The 18,781-nt window shown below is 36.3% G+C and overlaps 1 protein-coding gene across 1 annotated transcript in view; it reads right to left on the reverse strand.

The window, feature by feature from the left end:
- SLC49A4 (solute carrier family 49 member 4) overlaps positions 1–18,781 on the reverse strand; it is an 89,845-nt gene that overhangs the window by 33,393 nt on the left and 37,671 nt on the right. The window contains exons 5-7 of the mRNA XM_058731179.1: positions 13,814–13,922; positions 3,285–3,352; positions 56–183 (exon numbers count right to left, since the gene is read on the reverse strand). Coding sequence (XP_058587162.1) covers positions 56–183; positions 3,285–3,352; positions 13,814–13,922 — 305 coding nt within the window. The remainder of the gene's footprint in view (positions 1–55; positions 184–3,284; positions 3,353–13,813; positions 13,923–18,781) is intronic.

Here is an 18,781-nt window from a genome sequence, read left to right on the forward strand (position 1 = left end):
TATATTTTTGTGATCTGAAAATATCTATTCAAAGTTCAAAATAGTCTGTGTTCACCTGTGGTTAAAGGCAGGTGTGTGATGCTGTTCAAACAGGTCAGGGTGAACCACGTGGATGACAGTGTAGCCCCAGAAAACAGGAGGAGAAGAATTAGTTTCAGCATACCCCTGATAAAATCTGCAAACCTGAAAAGAAACAATGTTCTATTATAATTCTACTTGGATTTTTAAAATACTGTTTAAATCAATGACACACTTTCATTAAGCAATAATTTCTTGAAAAAATTTCTAGGAGTTCTTTTTAAAGCAAGTAAAAAAACCTTTTTTAACTAGCACATTTTGCATATATCATGGCAAATATTCTTTTCTCTTACAAAACATACAAAATGTGATCTCTGTTCAAGGTCTGTAACTTACAGGATGGATTCTGTGTTTTTTAAATGCTACTTTTACTTTCTTTATATATTTCTATAATTTCCAAACATCCTATAATGAGCATTATATTATTCTCGTTTTAGAAAACAGGCTAACTTGCTGACATCAACTTGCAAACATGGCTCTCCCAAAATTCAAACTCAGAGAATCCAAATGCTTACCCACAGAGCCACCGGGGTCCTATATGATCTGGTCTGTGCCTCCACTCTCCCTCTGCCTTACTATTCTCCAGTTGGACAGCCGTGTTTTTGTTTCTCATACAAGCTAGGGTTGTTTCCCATAGCAATATGTACCTTTGGTATTTGTCCTGTTTGCCAGGAATGCTGGTACCCTCATTCTTCATGTGACTTTCTCTAGCTTACTCCGGTCATTCAGGTCTCAGTTCAATAAAGCTTTCCCTGCTCATGAAAGAAGCCCTCACCATCCCATCTCCACACTCTATTTTCTTCACAGCATTTATCTCTATCGGCATTTCTTTTGTTTTTGCATTTACTTTTTGTCTTCCCTATTAGTAAGCTCCAGGAGAGCAAGAATGTAGCTCTGGAGTAATGACTACTGTCCTACAAAGGTTGTGGCTAATGTTTCAGGGCATTGTAAGTTCTCAAAATTTCTGCTTTTTTATGAATTAACATGAAATTAAAAGGCAAATGGTAGAGATGCTTATTGTTTAGTTATGACCCACAACTTTTCCATTTGCCAATTAGCTTTTCCTCATCTGCTAATTTGTACAGGCACAATCCTCTGGCTGTGCCTACATGCAACGTACTCAGGCCTTCAGAATTGTTCCTGCTGTAGAAAAACTGATCTCATCCCAAATATAACATTTACTGTGTTTTTTCTACTTTGAAGTTTTAAAATTGATTTTAATTTTTATTGTAATTATATTACTGTCCTTCTTAATATTTTCAATACTATCTTTTGTGCTTATTTGACATGATAAGGTTAATCATGTTTGTAAGCATTGCCTGGACTAAAATAGCTTTCTGTGACAGCTGATGCCATCTTTTGGTGGAAAACATGGATGCATCTTTGCCCAGTGACTTATGTTTGTTCTCAACTATTAAAGTTCACCAGCAGAAAATTCTTTTGTACTCTGAAAACGTTCCACAGCTTCATAGAAATTTCCCTCAAGAAACTCCAAAAACAGTTTTCATGCCCACGAAACACTTTTTTGATTTATGTTTTGGTATGCTGCAAGAACATACTTGTCTGATAGGCAGATGGCAAAGTATGAGAGAATAAAATAGTTTTATGGTATAATCAGAACTGAATAAAGTTGAACAGTGAGAGAGCTGACAGGGCCAGGTCACATAAGAATAAACTGACCACTGTGATTTGCTATTTATGTAGACCTAGTCCTTTCAAATGGGCTAATACCATCAAAATTATTACACCTGGTAGTGGCCTTTAGCAACATAATTACAAAAAAAATCACCCAAACACTAATGTGTATAAGGAGATTCTGTTCTAGGGATCCCCAAAATGGTGTTATGAACATAATTTTAAAATTGATTCTAGGCCTAGGAGATAGCTATAATTGACTTCAATCCAGAGTAAGGGTCGTATTTTTTAGATCTTACATTTCAATGAATTAAAAACAGAAATGTCCTCAGTCTCATTTTTCCCTCTAGCTCTATTTCTATATAGATAAAATTAAGGGTTTACATAAAGAAAATAAAGCAAAAGGTACATGTGAGATGTCATTTCTGATATACAATAGTTCCTCTTTGACCTATCTAGTGCTCAGAATAGGATTTGGGAAATGATGACTCACTATAATTGGCTTGGATATTTAATCAGAAAAATTAGATATGATTCTGTCAAATGTGACAAGTCAATGTATTTCAGTATTTGTGTAGTGATTTCCTACAAATGCTATCTTCCTATTCCTCTTCTTTAGCTTTTAGATTTTATTCTTATATTTCCCTAACTTATAAAAACCTCAGAGTGATTTAGAAATCAGTGTCAGTTTATTCTTTCATTATCCCAGGAACACTATGCAAACTGTAAGGTCTAGATATATTATCCTGTGCCAATTATGTTTAAGTATTTAGAAATTGAGGTGATTTACATATCTTATTTGATCTCCCCAAACATGTAATTAGATTCTTCTCTTTCTGGTAATGTTGATTGCCTAATTTTGTTTTTGATTAAACAGGGTAAACAATTTAGGAAGTGAATAACTCATTTCTTTGGAAACACCAAGAATAGTTTTATAGACAGTCACCTGGATGAGTGACATTTCTGTTCTTTTTTTTTTTTTTTTTTTTTTTAAGAAAAAATAAGACATTTTCCTTCCTCTGATTCCTTCTAAAAATGTGTTGTCATAATGGGTTAGGATCAAAGGGAGTTTGGTGACTGGAAGTCTTTATGGACACTTTTCATCAAAATGGGATAAATATAGGGATGTACCTGCCAAAAAAGACCAAAAATAAATATCTGCTAATCAGATACTCCCTTTTCATGTAAAGTTCTAAAGATGTTCTTACAAATGATTCTTTTCAATTCTTTTCTATTCTCAATAAATAATCAATTTTCCTTTATTACTGTATTACCTTTCTTTGGGCTCCATTTGTAGCTTCTGTTCTCCAATAATATGGAGACAGGCAGCTTAATTACACTGGAAACACATTTCTATCCTCTGGAAACAGTTGAAGACAGACTACTCCTGAGAATGTTTCTTGCAGCAGCAAATTCTTACTGCATGTGAATTTTCTTGTAGCCTGAACAAGTGCCCTTTTCTGACTTTTGCCTGTTTTATTTTCCCCTGAATTTTAACACTTATCAAAAGGAGCCATTTTTTTTTGTTTTTGGTTTGGCCCACCCACATGTTTAATGTAAAATATTTTTACCTTGCCATAGCTATTCCAACAACACAGCCTCCAACTATGGACCAAAATCCAATCCAGCCAGCATCTACCTGCGGAGAAAGTGGCAGACACATTTAATATAAGACTATCATGTTGCAATTTAGAAGGCAAGAAATAAAGATCCTCTGTCATCAATATGTAAATATATTTATATATTATATATACACGTATAATTCAAATATAATCAACAGCTAAATGGCAACAAATGTAGAAAATGAATAAAACGAAAGGATTCATGTGTGACTAATTAATACAACTTATCTAAGTAAATATATCTTTATTTAAGTTTTTATTGGAACATTTAAATCCAAAAAATAATCAGCATCACAAACAGGAAAAGGACAGAAGATGGTCAGTGACTTCAAGAAGCTTAAATATAGGCAATATACAGGACACTACTAGGAAATAATTAGGTGCTAAAACATCTGGCAACAATTAAAGATGTATCAAGAGGTCACAGAAGACAGAGAGAGTGACAGCAAGAGCAATGTGGAATGGAGCACGTAGGGAGACCACTGAAAGAGAACTGGAGCTGGGTTTCAAATACAGAGCTCACTCCACTCTTGAGAAAACATTTCCAACCCTGCCATTTACTAGCTTTGTGACCCTGGATGGATTATGTCTTCTTATCTATAAAATGAACTAAAAGAGATAATCTGTGCATAGACTTAGATCAGTGGTCAGCAAACAGGAAGTACTATCTATGTGTTATTACTATCTGTTATTACTACCTGATGATGCTTCTCCATCTATCTAATGTCTTAACTCTTTCCTCACCTCATGGCCAAACTTTCTCAGAGAAATCTACAAATGCTGCCTACATTTACCCATCATTCATGTATCTTTAACTCCTGCTATTACTTGGCTTCTATCCAAATTCATACCGTAGGTCTCTGTTTCCTCATTATTAAAATAAGGATAACAAGAGATTTTTATTTTTTTGAGACTTAAATAAACTAATACGTGTAAAATGTTCAATACGTGTTAGAGGTTACCACTGGAATTCCATTTGTCCCTAACGATATCAGTGCATTTTGTCTCCTTGTTCCCTCTCCACGGTCACCATGCTTGCTTATTACCTTAGTTCTTACTTCTGGACTGCTATAATAGCTTCTTAAATGGTCTCCACAACTTGTTCTGCCCACTATTGCCAGAATAATTATCCTAACTATCCCACTTTCCTGCTCAGAAATAGTTACAAGCTTTCACTGTGGCTACAGGGTCAAGTCCAAGCTTGAGAGATGCCCAACTAACTTCTACCTTTTATTATTTTCCCAGTTGTATTTTTCATTATACCTGTTTACCAAAATATGTGATCTTCTACCTGGACACTTAGCTGGATTATATGTCCCAGCTCCCATTCAATTACATATGACTAGGTGACTTAAGTTCCTAATGAAGTGGGCAGAATTAAGGTGTGCCACCTGTAGGTTAGAATCTGGAGGACAGCTGTATGCCTCCTCCATGCTTTCTTTCCCTTTTTGACAGCTGGATTCTGAATGTAGTCACCCGCCTAACTGATGCATACAACAAGGTCTTAGAAGATAAGACTGTTGGGGGCGCCTGGGTGGCTCAGTCGGTTAAGCGGCCGACTTCGGCTCAGGTCATGATCTTGCGGTCCGTGAGTTCGAGCCCCACATCGGGCTCTGTGCTGACAGCTCAGAGCCTGGAGCCTGTTTCAGATTCTGTGTCTCCCTCTCTGACCCTCCCCTGTTCATGCTCTGTCTCTCCCTGTCTCAAAAATAAATAAAACGTTAAAAAAAAAAAATTAAAAAAAAAGAAGAAGATAAGACTGTTGCAAAGTGGAAAGAAGCAACCTCGGTCTCTAAATCAGTGTGAGGAAGTTATCCAAACTGTGCACAATTGTCCTAGGTTATTATGCAAACTGTCCTAGATTGCTATGTAAATGAGAAATAAATTTCTTAAGCCTCAGGATTCTGGGATTCTACTTCTCATAGCAGCTTAGCCTACTCTAAGTAATACAATTACTTAACAGTGTTTGGTGCCAGAGCAAAGATAAGTACTCTCTGGAGAAAGAGAACAGCCTGAAGCTTAATTTATCTCTACATTTTTTTTTTTTTTTCATATCATTGGCATTTGGGGCAAGAGAATTCTCTGTTCTGCAGAACTGCCCCTCTCATTGCAGAGCATTTAACATCCATTGTCTAAGGCCCACTTAATGCCATTGGGCCTCCCAAACATTTCCATCTATCCCCTTGCTGAGTGGGGCTCTGTGTTAGGCTAAGAACCACTGTGCATCTGACTGTACTAATCCTAGTCCTTTTAGGTAAGGCTTTTGTGCTTTACTGCTTCCTTTGTTCATGACATTTGCTTTAGTTAATAACATTCTACCCACTAATTAATTAAAATTTTTTCTTTAATTTTTTTTTTTTTGCTTTCATTTAATTTTAAATTTCATTTCATTTAATACCTGGTGTAATTCTTGGTCTCTCTACCTCTCAGAGTTTATACAGACAGAGATACTTGAAAGGGCTTCTCAGGATTTATAAGCATAAGATCTGCAAAATCAGAATCATTCAAATGGATGCTACACTTTTCTTTCTTTGGAATTGAGCATGCCTGGAACACCTGACATCCAGAAAAATAAGTTAGAAAACTAAAGGAAGACTTTCTTCTTCTGGTGAAGGTACACTAGGTAATCTGGATTGATATTCTGGTTGAAAACTAGAAAACCCAGGGGAAAATCTATCTGATGGCATCAGAGGGCCCAGAAGGTAATCCAGAATTATGGAACCATGATGTAAAATGGGAGGGAAACCCAGAAAGGTAAGCCTGGTTTCCTTTGGGGTACCTGATTTCAGAAAAGGTAGCTAAGGGGCTGACAGATATCAATAGCCTGCTGACTTAGGAAAGAAAAAACTGTGAGTGTGGGGCCTGTTGTGGTGTGGGTGGCCTTATAAAAACCCGAGCCTTTAGATGGTAACTTTGAAAGGCTGTATCTAAGAGTACTGTGCACTGGAAATAGAACAGTATTCTGTGGGACAGAAGCCCAGCTTTAAATTATCTCAATTCTTGAAGCTGGATTAAATGATCCTTACACTCCTGTAGAGAAAACATAAGTTGTTTCTGAGGTTAAATAACATCACCTTGAAGCTTAAATGATCTCTATAACTTTTCATATACTATGTCTGGCACTCAGTCAAAAATAAAGGAACACATAAGGAGATAAAAAAACATAAATGAATACCACAAATAAAAAAAGACCCACAGGGGATCCAGATCAAGGAATGATGAGATTTTAAGCAACTATTTTTAATAATTTGAAAAGTAAAAGATCAAGCACTTAACAGACACTTGGAAACTACAAAAAAAAAAAAAATCAAATAAAAACTTTGTAACTTAAAAATATAAAAACTGAAATTAACTCATAGATGTGTTTAACAGAATATTAGAGCTGAAAACTGAAATAGTGAGTTGAAGACAAGCTAGATAAAGCATCCAGTCTGAAGGAGAGGAAGGCAAAAGCATAGATAATTCAGAAAAGAGAGTAAGAGACATAGGAAATAGAGTGTGAAGGTTTAACATAAGGAAATTAGAGAAAATAAAGCTTAAGGGATACTGGCTAAGAATTTTCAGACACTGGGGTGCCTGGGTGGCTCAGTTGGTTAGGTGTCTGACTCTTGATTTTGGCTCAGGTCATGATCTCATGGTTCATGAGTTTGAGTCCTGCATTGGGCTCTGTGCTGACAGCATGGAGCCTGCCTGGGATTCTCCAACTTCCTCTCTATCCCTCCCCTGCTTGCTCTCTCTCTCTCTCTCTCTCTCTCAAAATATAAACTAAAAAAATAAATAAAGAAAGAATTTTCAGACACTGATGGCAGACATCAAGTTATAGGTTCAAGAAGTCCTACAAACCTCAAGAAGAATAAATTTCAAAGTCACCACCTAGTTATATCATAGTAAAACTGCTGAAACCAAAGACAAAGAAAAAACCTTAAATGCAACAAACTTTTAAACTTAAAAGCTGACTTCTTGGAAGCCAGAAGAAAATGGATTATTTTCAAAGAACCAAAGGATAATAAAATGCCAATCAAGAATTCTATCTCCGTGAAAATAATCCTCAAAAATGAAGGTGAAATGAAGACATTTTCAGGCAAAAATAAAGAACAAACCCGCAACAAGAGAATTTGTCACAACCAGACCTGCACAAAAACCCAACCACATGCTCACTAAACGGTGCTTTTTAGACAGAAGAAAAGTGATCACAGGTGGAAAACTGTAGATAAAGAGATGAAGAGCAACAAAATGGGCAAATATGAAGGTGAATCTAATTAAATACTGACTATATAAGCAATAATAATAATGTTTTGTGCAGTGTAAAACATGATGATAATAGCACAAAAGATTGTAGAGGGTTAAATAATGTTGAAAGGTTCTATGGATCTTGGGCTGTCTTGGAAGAGGTGAAAGTTGTAATTTATAATAGGTGTTGATAAATCACAAGAGCATTCTGTACTTTCTAGGGTAACCACTAAATAATAAAAGAGATTATAACTATCAAGCTTATAAAAGAGGAAGGCAGAATAGTGAAAATTACTTAACCCAGAAGAAAGTAAGAAAGTAGAAAAAAGGATAGACTGAAAAAAATGAAATCAATAAGATGATAGATCCCAACCCAAATTTATCAATAATTATATTAAGTGTAAATGGACTAAATACTCTAATTAAAACACAAAGATTATCAGACTGGCTTAAAGAAAAAAAAGGACATGCTGCTTATAAGAGGTATACGTAAAGAAAGTCTGAAAGTAAAGAAATGTAAAAAGATACACCATGCGAACACTAGTCAAGAGAAAGCTGGTATAATGTATAAGTTTTAAGGCAAAAGCATCACTAGAAATAAATAATACTTCATATGGATGGAAGGTTCAATTCACTGGTCAGATACTATAATTCTAGATTTATGTGCACCTAATTACATAGTCTTACAATATAACACCATACCCAAGAATTATAGAATACAGTTGACCAAATACTGGGTGAACAAATTTGAAACTACTGAAAATACAGATCACATTTATGCAATTTAGTAAGGAATTAAAAAAAGAACGAGAGAATCTTCAAGAGTTTATACATTAAGAAAATGTTCTAAGTAACCCATGGTTCAAAGAAGAAATCACTATGGAAACTAGAAAACATTTGAAATTGAAAAATAATGAAAATCCTACTTAGCAAAACTTATGGAATGACGATAAAGCTATATTTAAAAGGAAATACATAGCTTTAAAATGCACACATTAAAAAGAAAAGCTGAAAACCAAAGATCTAAGCATTTATATCAAAAAATTAGAGGGGCACCTGGGTGGCTCCATCGGTTAAGTGTCCGACTTCGGCTCAGGTGATGATCCCACGGTTTGTGGGTTTGAGCCCCGTGTTGGGCTCTGTGCTTACAGCCTAGAGCCTGCAGCCTGCTTCAGATTCTGTGTCTCCCTCTCTCTCTGCCCTTCCCCTGCTTACTCTCTCTTTGTCTCTCTCTAAAATAAATAAAAACATTTTTAAAAATTTAAAGAGAAAGTTAGAATAAGGAGAGCAAAGTACCTTCCCTCAAAAAAAAAAAAAAAACCAAAAAAACGAACAGAATAGAAAAATATAAAGATATAAATCAGAAGCTGATAAAATAGAAAAGGATTCATTAAAGAGACACTGGTGAAATTATTAAAGGGAAAAATGAGAGAGAAGATACATAATCAGTATCTAGAATGACACATTGACTTATCTTGGAGACCTAATGAAATCATAAGATGATACTATGAAGAACTTCTTGGCAATAAATTTGAAAAATGAGATGACATGAACAAATTCTAAAAAAGTAGAATTTATTAAAATTGATGTAAGAATACATGGGAAATCTGAGTAATGTTATAACTACTGAATAAACTGAACCCATATTAAAAACCCTTTTACAAGAAGGCTAGCTGGTTTCATCAGTGAATTCTACCAAATATTTAGGGAAAAACAAAAGCCCGAAACCACCAAGATTACACAAACTCTCCATTAAGAGGGGGAAAAAATGCCTCCTTATTTGTTTTTGAGACTGGTAAAAACTTTGATACCAAAACTTAAAGGACAGAAAAAGAAAAGAAAATTATAGTCCAATCTCATTCATGAGCATAAATGTAAACAGTCTTAAGTAAAACATGAACATATGAGTCCAGTGATATATAAAAAATGTAACAAGTCACTGACAATAGGATTTGGTACAGGAATGCAAGGTGGGTTAACATTTAATAATCAGTAAATGTAATTTGCCACATTAGAAATTTAAAAGAGAAAAATCATATGATTATCTCAAGTGTTAAATTTTATTAAATGTACTTTTCTCCATCTACTTGTCATTAGTCACAACTGATATGTAAAGAGGCCAAAGTATCTGTTGGTGAATTACTAAAACAAGTAAGTGAGTTTAACAAGGCTGCAGGATACAAGATCAGGTATATTTCAATTCCTTGCAAAAGTCAACTATACTTCTATACACCAGCCAACAGAAAATAAAATTTTAAGTAAGCCCATCGTGGGGCTTACACTCACAACCCCAAGACCAAGAGTCACATGCTTTACTGACTGAGCCAGCCAGGTGCCCCAGAAAAGAAAAAAATTTAAAGATACCAATTACAATAGCCTCAGAAAATATCGTATACCTGGGACTGAATCTAACAAATACATAGAAGATGTCTTTGCAGAAAATTATAAAGCATCATTCAGAGACATTAGGACTTTAGTAAATGTACAGAAATACAATGAACATGGTTCAGAGGGCTCAGTATTACAAAGACCTTAATTTTCAAAGTGATCTTCTAGATTCAAAAAATTCTAGTCAAAATCCCAATAAAGGGGCATATTTATTCTATGAAATACCAAAACTTATTATAACACTGAAACACTTGAGACACTTTGGTATTGGCACAAAGACAGGCAAATAGACTATAGGGGAAAAAACAGTTTAGAAACACATCTGTGCACATAAGGGCACTTCATTAAGACAAAGTTGACACTAGAGTACAATAAGAAAAGCATAATCTTTTCAAAAACTGATACCAGGTTAATGGATACCTATACGGGGGGAAAAAAAAGAAACTTAATGCCTACCTTATAATGAGCACAAAATTCAATTCTAGGTTTAAATGTGACAGGACTAATGATAAAACTTCTAGAATAGCACTGACAGTGTTTTCTATGATGGCAGATATGTTCTGTATTTGCACTGTCCAAAATATGGCAGCCACAAGTCACAAGTGGCTACTGAGCACCTGAAAGGTAGCCAGAAGGTGGCCATTGAGGAAGTGAATTTTTATCTTTATTTCATCCCAACTAATTTAAATTCCAAATTAAATAGCTATGATTGGCTAGTGGCTACTGCACCAGACAACACAGTGCCACAGGTTAACATAGGGGAATATGCTCATAAACTTTGAGCAAGCAAAGATTTCTTTCTTTCTCACTCTTTTGCATTATGGTCTCTGTTTTGTCCAACATGTAGGCTATCTTTGAGTTGGTTTCTATTCAATACTTCCTTTTTGTAAATATGGGCCACATTTTCCTAATTTTTTTTTTATTTAAAAAAAATTTTTTAATGTTTATTTTTGAGAGAGAGAGAGAGAGACAGAGAGAGAGAGCCAGAGTATGAGCAGGGGAGGGGCAGAAAGAGACAGAGACACAGAATCTGAAGCAGGCTCCAGGCTCTGAGCTGTCAGCACAGAGCCTGACGTGGGGCTTGAACCCACAAACCGTGAGATCATGACTTGAGCCAAAGCTTAACCGACCGAGCCACCCAGGCGCCCCGTCTAATTTTTTTTAACAGTGTGGTACATGTTGTGGATGACACAATATAAAGGTTCTGGATCCTTTTATCTTTCTCTAAAATGGTTGATTTTTGTGTTAGTAGGCAGTTCAATTAATAACTGATCACCCTGAACTTCTGTTGGCTTGATTTTGTGTTTTATTAAGGAAGATAAGTAGAAACCCAAATGTTTCTCAAGACCCCCTCACTTGGTAGGATTCAGTCTCCAAATTGTCTCCTCTGCAGATTTTTGTCAGGGCTTGTTTTTAGGCCTTGGGTATTGTGGGTCTAAGTAGAATAGGCCTTATCTTACCTAGAACATGGTTCTTGATTTTAAATTTTGGCCTAGATTCTATGTCTTAGCAGAAGCCCAAGGTATTAAAAAGGTGTTAATGAGGTATTACCATTCTGGTTGAGCTAGAACTCTAAGAGCCCAGCACTGCTTACCTTCTACTGTATTCGTTCTGCTTTCAACTTCACAGAAATCTTTCTGTTAAGCCTCTAATAGTTTTGCCGTTTACATGTGCAGTTCATTTCTCAGTCTAAGACGTGCTGAGGGCCCCATACAGTGCTCTGGGGAGCCTCCTTCTGCACAGCTCTTTTTTAAAAATATATTTTAGTACTTTTTTTTTCACAAAAAAGTTTATTTATTTTGAGAAAGAGGGAGAGAGTGTGTGCATGGGAGGGGCAGAGAGAGAGGGAGAGAGAAGTTTGCAAGCAGGCTCCGCACCATGAGCACATAGCCTGATGTGCACATAGCTTGATCCCATGACCATGAGATCATGACCTGAGCTGAAATCAAGAGTGAGCTGCCCAGGTGCCCTGCATAGCTCTATTCTTTACAATCAGTAAGAAAAAGGTAGCCCAATGGTGGGCAAGAGACTTGACCAGGTGGGTCACAAAAAAGGATATTCAAATATCAAACAAAAAGATATCATTATAGTGGCATTTAACTGCATATCCATTAGCATTTCTAACTTAAAAAAAATTTTTTTAGGGGCGCCTGGGTGGCTCAGTCAGTTAAGTGACCAACTTCAGCTCAGGTCATGATCTTGCAGTTCATGAGTTCGAGCTCTGCGTCAGGCTCTGTGTTGACGACTCAGAGCCTGAAGCCTGCTTCATATTCTGTGTCTCCCTCTCTCTTTGCCCCTCCCCTGCTTGCACTCTGTCTCTCTCTCCCTCAAATATAAACAAACATTAAAAAAATTTAAAAAAAATTTTTAATGTTTGTTTATATTTGAGGGAGAGAGAGACACAGAGCACAAGTGTGGGGGAGGGGGTGGTACAAGAATCTGAAACAGACTCCAGGCTCCAAGCTGTCAGCACAGAGCCCAATGTGGGGCTTGAACCCACAAACTGTGAGATCACAACCTGAGGCGAAGTCGGACGCTCAAGTGACTGAGCCACCCAGGCGCCCAGCATTTCTAACTTTAGAGACTCAGGTACCTGGGTGGCTTATTTGGTTAAATGTCAGACTTTGGGTCAGGTCATGATCTCACATGAGTTTGAGCCCCACATTGGGTTCTCTGCTGTCAGCACAGAGCCCGCTTAGGATTCTCTGTCCCTCTCTCTCTCTGCCCTTCCCCCACTTATGTTATCTCTCAAAAATGAACAAACATTTAAAAAAAAAAAAAGACTAACATTGTCAAGTGTTGGCAAAGATGTGGAGCAATCTTTGAGAAATATGAGAAATTTCATATCCTGCTGGTAAAACTATAAACTCATACAACCACTTTGGGGAAGTTTGGCATCATCTATCAAACCAGGAATATACTATAACCAACAATTCTATTGCTAGCTACATATCCAACAGAAATGTGTATAGAGGTGCATCAAGAAACATGTATGATAACATTCATACAGCATTGTTTATGATTGTGACAGTTAAAAACTGTAAACAATCCAAATGTTCATCAAAAGCAGAATGGAAAATTGTTGTTCATTCATACAATAGAAAGTCACACCAGCGTGCTGGATTGCTTCCATTTGCCCCTCCAAATCTCTCTACCCCTTTCTACCATGCTGTCTGGAAGTAAGGAGAAGGTATACATGGCCTGAATCATATAGGTCAAAAATAACCATAGGTACATGGTTATTTTTAAAGAAATGAGGTACCCTTATTCTGAGACTAGGGAGAAAGTGAGAAATTAGATGTCGACATTAGCCATATATTTGATGATGGGGTCTTACTCTTCTTTATAAAGTATGAAGCAAGATTAGGATGGAGTCAACAAAGGAAGATTTTCCTTCTTTATTTTTCTGTTTATTAGCATCATTAATAATAGCCAAATAAATGTAAAATTCATGGCTGTTAACAAAACCCAGGAAGAAAATCAATATTATTTTTAACTATTTCAAAGGATTTTTTTTTTAAGTTTATTTATTTTTGAAAAAGAGAGAGAGAATGAACACGAGCCAGGGAGGGACAGACAGAGAAGGAGAGAGAGAATTCCAAGCAGGCTCCACGCTGTCAGTGCAGAGCCCAATATGGGGCTCGATCTCATGAATTGAGAGATCATGACCTGAGCCAAGATCAAGAGTCAGACGCTTAACTTACTAGATACCCAGGCTCCCTAGGATCTTGCTTTTGCAACAATGGTATTGGATAATGGTTACCCAGGCCTTGAAGTTTAAACCAAGAACACGCAGACAATATTTACAATTTAAATGTACTAAAAAATATCTCCAACATATAAAGAAATGAAATACTTACTTGACTGACATGCACTGGTGTTAAAATTAAGTCCAGAACTCCAGACCAGCCAGCAAATACACCAAGTGGTATGGCATATGCTAAAGCAATCATCAAAAATCTCATATTGCTGTAAATGAGAAAAGAAAATATTATTACAGATTCAAAATTGTGAATTAAAAATTTTTTAAAGCAAGTAGAATCACTTTCTTCATGCCTTTATTTATTTATTTTATTTATTTATTTATTTATTTATTTTTGAGACAGAGACAGAGAGAGAGAGAGAGGGCGAGCCAGCACAAGGTAGGGAGAGGGGCAGATGGAAAAAGAGAGAGAATCCTAAACAGGCTCCAGGCTCAGCATGGAGCCCAACATGGGGCTTGATCCTATGACCCTGGGATCATGACCTGAGCCAAAATCAAGAGTTAGACACTCAACCAACAGAGCCACCCAGCTGCCCCTGAATTTAAATTCTTACTCATGAAAAATGTAAGTCATTTGGAAATTGGAACACCAGAATCAGAAATAGAAAATATTCAGTTTGTTAATAATTAGTTTGTTAATAAATTCAACGGTCTTTAAATTTTTTGTTTACATAAAAATAATCTTTTTTGTGGGGCACCTGGGTGGCACAATTGGTTAGGCGTCTGACTTCGGCTCAGGTCATGATCTCCTGGTTTGTGAGTTCCAGCCCCGCATCGGGCTATGTGCTGACAGCTCAGCCTGGAGCCTGCTTCAGATTCTGTGTCTCCCTCTTTCTCCACCCCTCTGCTGCTCATGCTCTGTCTCTGTCTCTCAGTAATAAATAAACGTTAAAAAAATTAAAAAAAAAAACACTTTTTTGTTCATATTAAAATTGTCAAAGTTTATTATACAGATGAGTTATCAACATTATTTCATACAATGAGTAGGTATAGGTTAAATTACTATTTCTCTATATAAACAGAGTAGAGGGAAGAAAAACCAAAGATTAAAAATATATAACTTGCTAGTTTTATTATTTTCAGAGAGCAGTTTTCACTTTTGCTTTATTGATATTAAAGTTTGTTGGGGCGTCTGGGTGGCTTAGTCAGTTAAGTGTCTGACTTTAGCTCAGGTCATGATCTCGCGGTTTGTTGAGTTCAAGCCCAGCATCGGGCTCTGTGCTGACAGCTCAGAGCCTGGAGCCTGCTTCGGATTCTATGTCTCCCTCTCTCTCTGCCCCTCCCAAGCTCATACTCTGTCTCTTTCTCTCAAAAATAAATAAACATTAAAAAAAATTTTTTTAAGTTTGTATTAATCAAAGATTTTAATAAGCAATACAATGCAAATGGCTCAAAACCAGAAAGGTATAAAAATATGGGGAAAACATGTCCCTCTTACCCTATTCCCCTCTTCCCACAATTACCAATGTTCTTGCTTTCTTAGGCAATTTCTCAGAAACATCTCAAAATATATAAGACTATGTATATACATATGTGTGTATATACATTAGTACATAAATATATAGTATTACATATGTTATTTTATATATGTACATATTAACATATATTCACAATTATATATATATTCTTTCCCCAATCTTTTTACATAAATGATAGTATGTTACAACCATTTGCTGAATTTTACTTTATTTTTTATTTTTTAACATCTATTTATTATTGAGAGATGTATTATTGAGAGCCCAACGGACTGAGCTGTCCAGGTGCCCCTGAATTTTACTTTTTTAACTTAATAAGTCTTAGAACTCTTCCACAGTCAATACAGACAGAGCTTCCTTACTCTTTCTTAGAGCTGGGTAGTACTCCATTATGTTGGTATATAATTTATTTCACCAGCTCCCACTGAGAGAGATATATATTTTTATTATATATTATATATATATAAATTTATTCCTTTGCTCTTACAGTCGTTTCACGTCTGCACCAGTACAGTTGGAGAATTGACTTCTAGAAGTGCAACTACCATGTCAAAAGAGTATGTGTATTTGTAACTTTAATCGATAATGCCAAGTGCCCTCTGCAGAGACTGTACTTCTACATTCCTATCAAAATGGTTAAAACAAAAACATAGTGATAACACCAAAGTCTGGTGAAGATGCCCAAAAACTAGATGACTTGTATACTGCTTGTGGTAAAGAAAAATGGCACAACTACTCTGGAAAATAGACTGGCAGGGTTTTAAAAAAAAAACTAAATATGCAACTACCATACAATCCAGCAATTATACTCCTAGGCATTTACCCCAGAGAAATGAAAACCTATGTTCACAGCAAAAACCTATATACAAATGTTTATGTATCATATCCGAAAACACCAACCAAACAAAAACACTAAAATCAACCCAGATGTCCTTTGACAGGTCAACAGTTACACAAACTGTGTACATCAACACCATGGAATACTACTCAGTAATAAAGAGGAGTAACTACTCATACACAAAACACCCTGGATGACTCTCTAGAGAATTATGTTTTTGTTTTTTTTTTAATTCTAGTTAGTTAACATACAATATTAGTTTCAGGTGTAGGATTTAGTGATTCATCACTTACATACACTACCCAGTGCTCATCACAAGTATCCTCCTTAATGCCCATCACCCATTTAACCCATCCCCCCCCACCCCCCTCTAGTAACCCTCAATTTGTTCCCTACAGTTAAGAGTCCATTTCCTGGTTTGCATCTCTATTTTTTAAACCAATCGCAAAATTTATGTACTATATTATTCCATTTATATAACATTCTTGAACTGACATTATAGTAATGGAGAAGAGATCAGTGTTTGCCAGGGGTTAAGAAGTAGATATGGCTACTAAAGGACAAAAAAAAGGAATCCTTGTGGTGATGGAAATGTTCTGTATCTTGACTATCAACAGTTTTGTAAGATAGTATCATTGGGGGAAACTGGGTAAAGAGCCCACATTATCTTTCTGTATTATTTCCTACAACTGCATGCGAATCTGTAAGTATCTCAAAAATAAAAAGCTTAATTTTAAAAATGTAATAAAAATTACATACTATTAACAATAGCTAGGAAAGTCCAAAATCTCTGGGGGGGGGGGGGGGGTGGGGAGGGGCGGGGAGGGGAGGAGGAAGCAACCTTTAAGGGCATAGAAAATGATCTAAATAGATGGAGAGATGATCCATACTGTCAACTGATCCCAAATTAATCTATAAATTTAATGTAATCATTATTAAAGTTCCAGTTGAATTTTTTTAGAAACTTAAGAAACATGCTCTAAAGTTTATATGGAAGAAAAAAAGTCCTTGGAAAGCTAACTTATCTTCTAAAAAATATGAAAAAGGAAGCCCGTATCCTACCAAGATAAACTAGGGTGCCTGGGTGGCTCAGTTGGTTAAGCATCTGACTTCAGCACAGGTCATGATCTCATGGTTCATGGGTTTGAGCCCCGCATCAGGCTCTGTGAGCCTGCTTCAGATTCTGTGCCTCCCTCTCTCTCTGCCCCTCCCCCACTCGCACTCAGTCTCTCTCTCAAAAATAAATAAACATTAAAAAAAAAAAAAGACAAGCTGCAGGGCCATAATAAAAGTAGTATGGGAATAGCCCAAGAACTAGCACAATGGAGGAGAATAGAGGGCTAACAAACTGCTAACAATTGTTCAGTAAGTAGTGCTAGTTTCTTCTATGGGAAAAAAACCCCAAAACTCCTGCATCATTAGATAACATCACATACTAAGGTAGATTCTAGGTGGGTTGAATACCTAAATGTAAAAGATAAAACCAGAAAGTTGATAATTAAGGAGTCCATCAATAAAATTTGTAGGCAGGTGAAAGAATGGGAATAGATACCTGGAATTTTTTAATATACAAGGAGCTTGTACCTAGAATACGTAAATCGTTAAGAAAAAGATAGGAAAACAATTACCATTAGGAAATGGAGAGAAGCTATGAAGAGGAATTTATAGTAGATGAAATCCATAAGGCAAGCTATCATATCATGAGAGTCTCTAACTTATTAATGCAAATTAAACAAAAGATATATTAGTTCATATCTATTAGACTGGCAAAAATTAGGAAGATGAATCATACCAAGTTTGGTAGCCATGCAGGGAAATGGGCACTGCTGATTGAGGTATGGCTAAGGGGAGGCATTTTTTAGGAAAATCTGGCAATACTTGGCAAATCAAGCTTAAAATATCTTACGACCCCACCTTCTTCCCATGGAATCTATTTTCTAAGGAAATTCTCACGTCCATGGTGACTCATATTAGAATGTCATTGCAGTATTTGTGGTGACAATGAATTGGAGGCAATCTGGACACACAGCCAGAGAGGGTACATAAAATGTGAAGGTTTCATACTACAGAGTACAAAAAAAAAAAACACAAAAAACACAGCAATAGGGATGCATCTTGAAAATGGAGTGCTGGGGCACCTGGGTGGCTCAGTTGGTTAAGTGTCTGACTTTGCCTTCAGGTCATGATCTCACGGGTCATGAGTTCAAGCCCTTCATCGGGCTTTGTGCTGACAGCTCAGAGCCTGGAGCCTGCTTCAGATTCTGTGTCTTCCTCTCTCTCTGCCCCTCCTCTGCTTATGCTGTCTCTCTCTCTCTCTCTTGAAAATAAACATTAAAAAAATTAAAAAAAAAAAAAAAAAGAAAAGAAAATGGAGTGCTAATATCACAAAATGAGAGCTATCCAGACAGATATCATGTGCCTCCTGATGGAAAAAAGTAGCATCACCTGTGAAGTAGTCTTGTAAAACCAAATAAAACTCCAAATCATAACATAGCTCTAACAATTTATAGAAAATACAAAGGACAGAGGAACATGGCAAACTCTATCACAAGGAGGCAATCAACAAAATCCAGACCTTGGGGACAAAAGAGCTGGCTCTTCTATAAATGAATTACAAGGAAAAAAGGCAGATAGAAAGGAAACCTATAGGTTATAAGGCATTTGAACCAAGTGCAATGCATGAACCAAATTTGGATTCTGACTCCAGTTGTTAAAAAAACACTTATGAGACAGTTGGAAATTTAAGCATTGA

The sequence above is a fragment of the Neofelis nebulosa genome, chromosome 5, assembly GCF_028018385.1.
Source record: "Neofelis nebulosa isolate mNeoNeb1 chromosome 5, mNeoNeb1.pri, whole genome shotgun sequence".
NCBI classification, from domain to species: domain Eukaryota; kingdom Metazoa; phylum Chordata; class Mammalia; order Carnivora; family Felidae; genus Neofelis; species Neofelis nebulosa.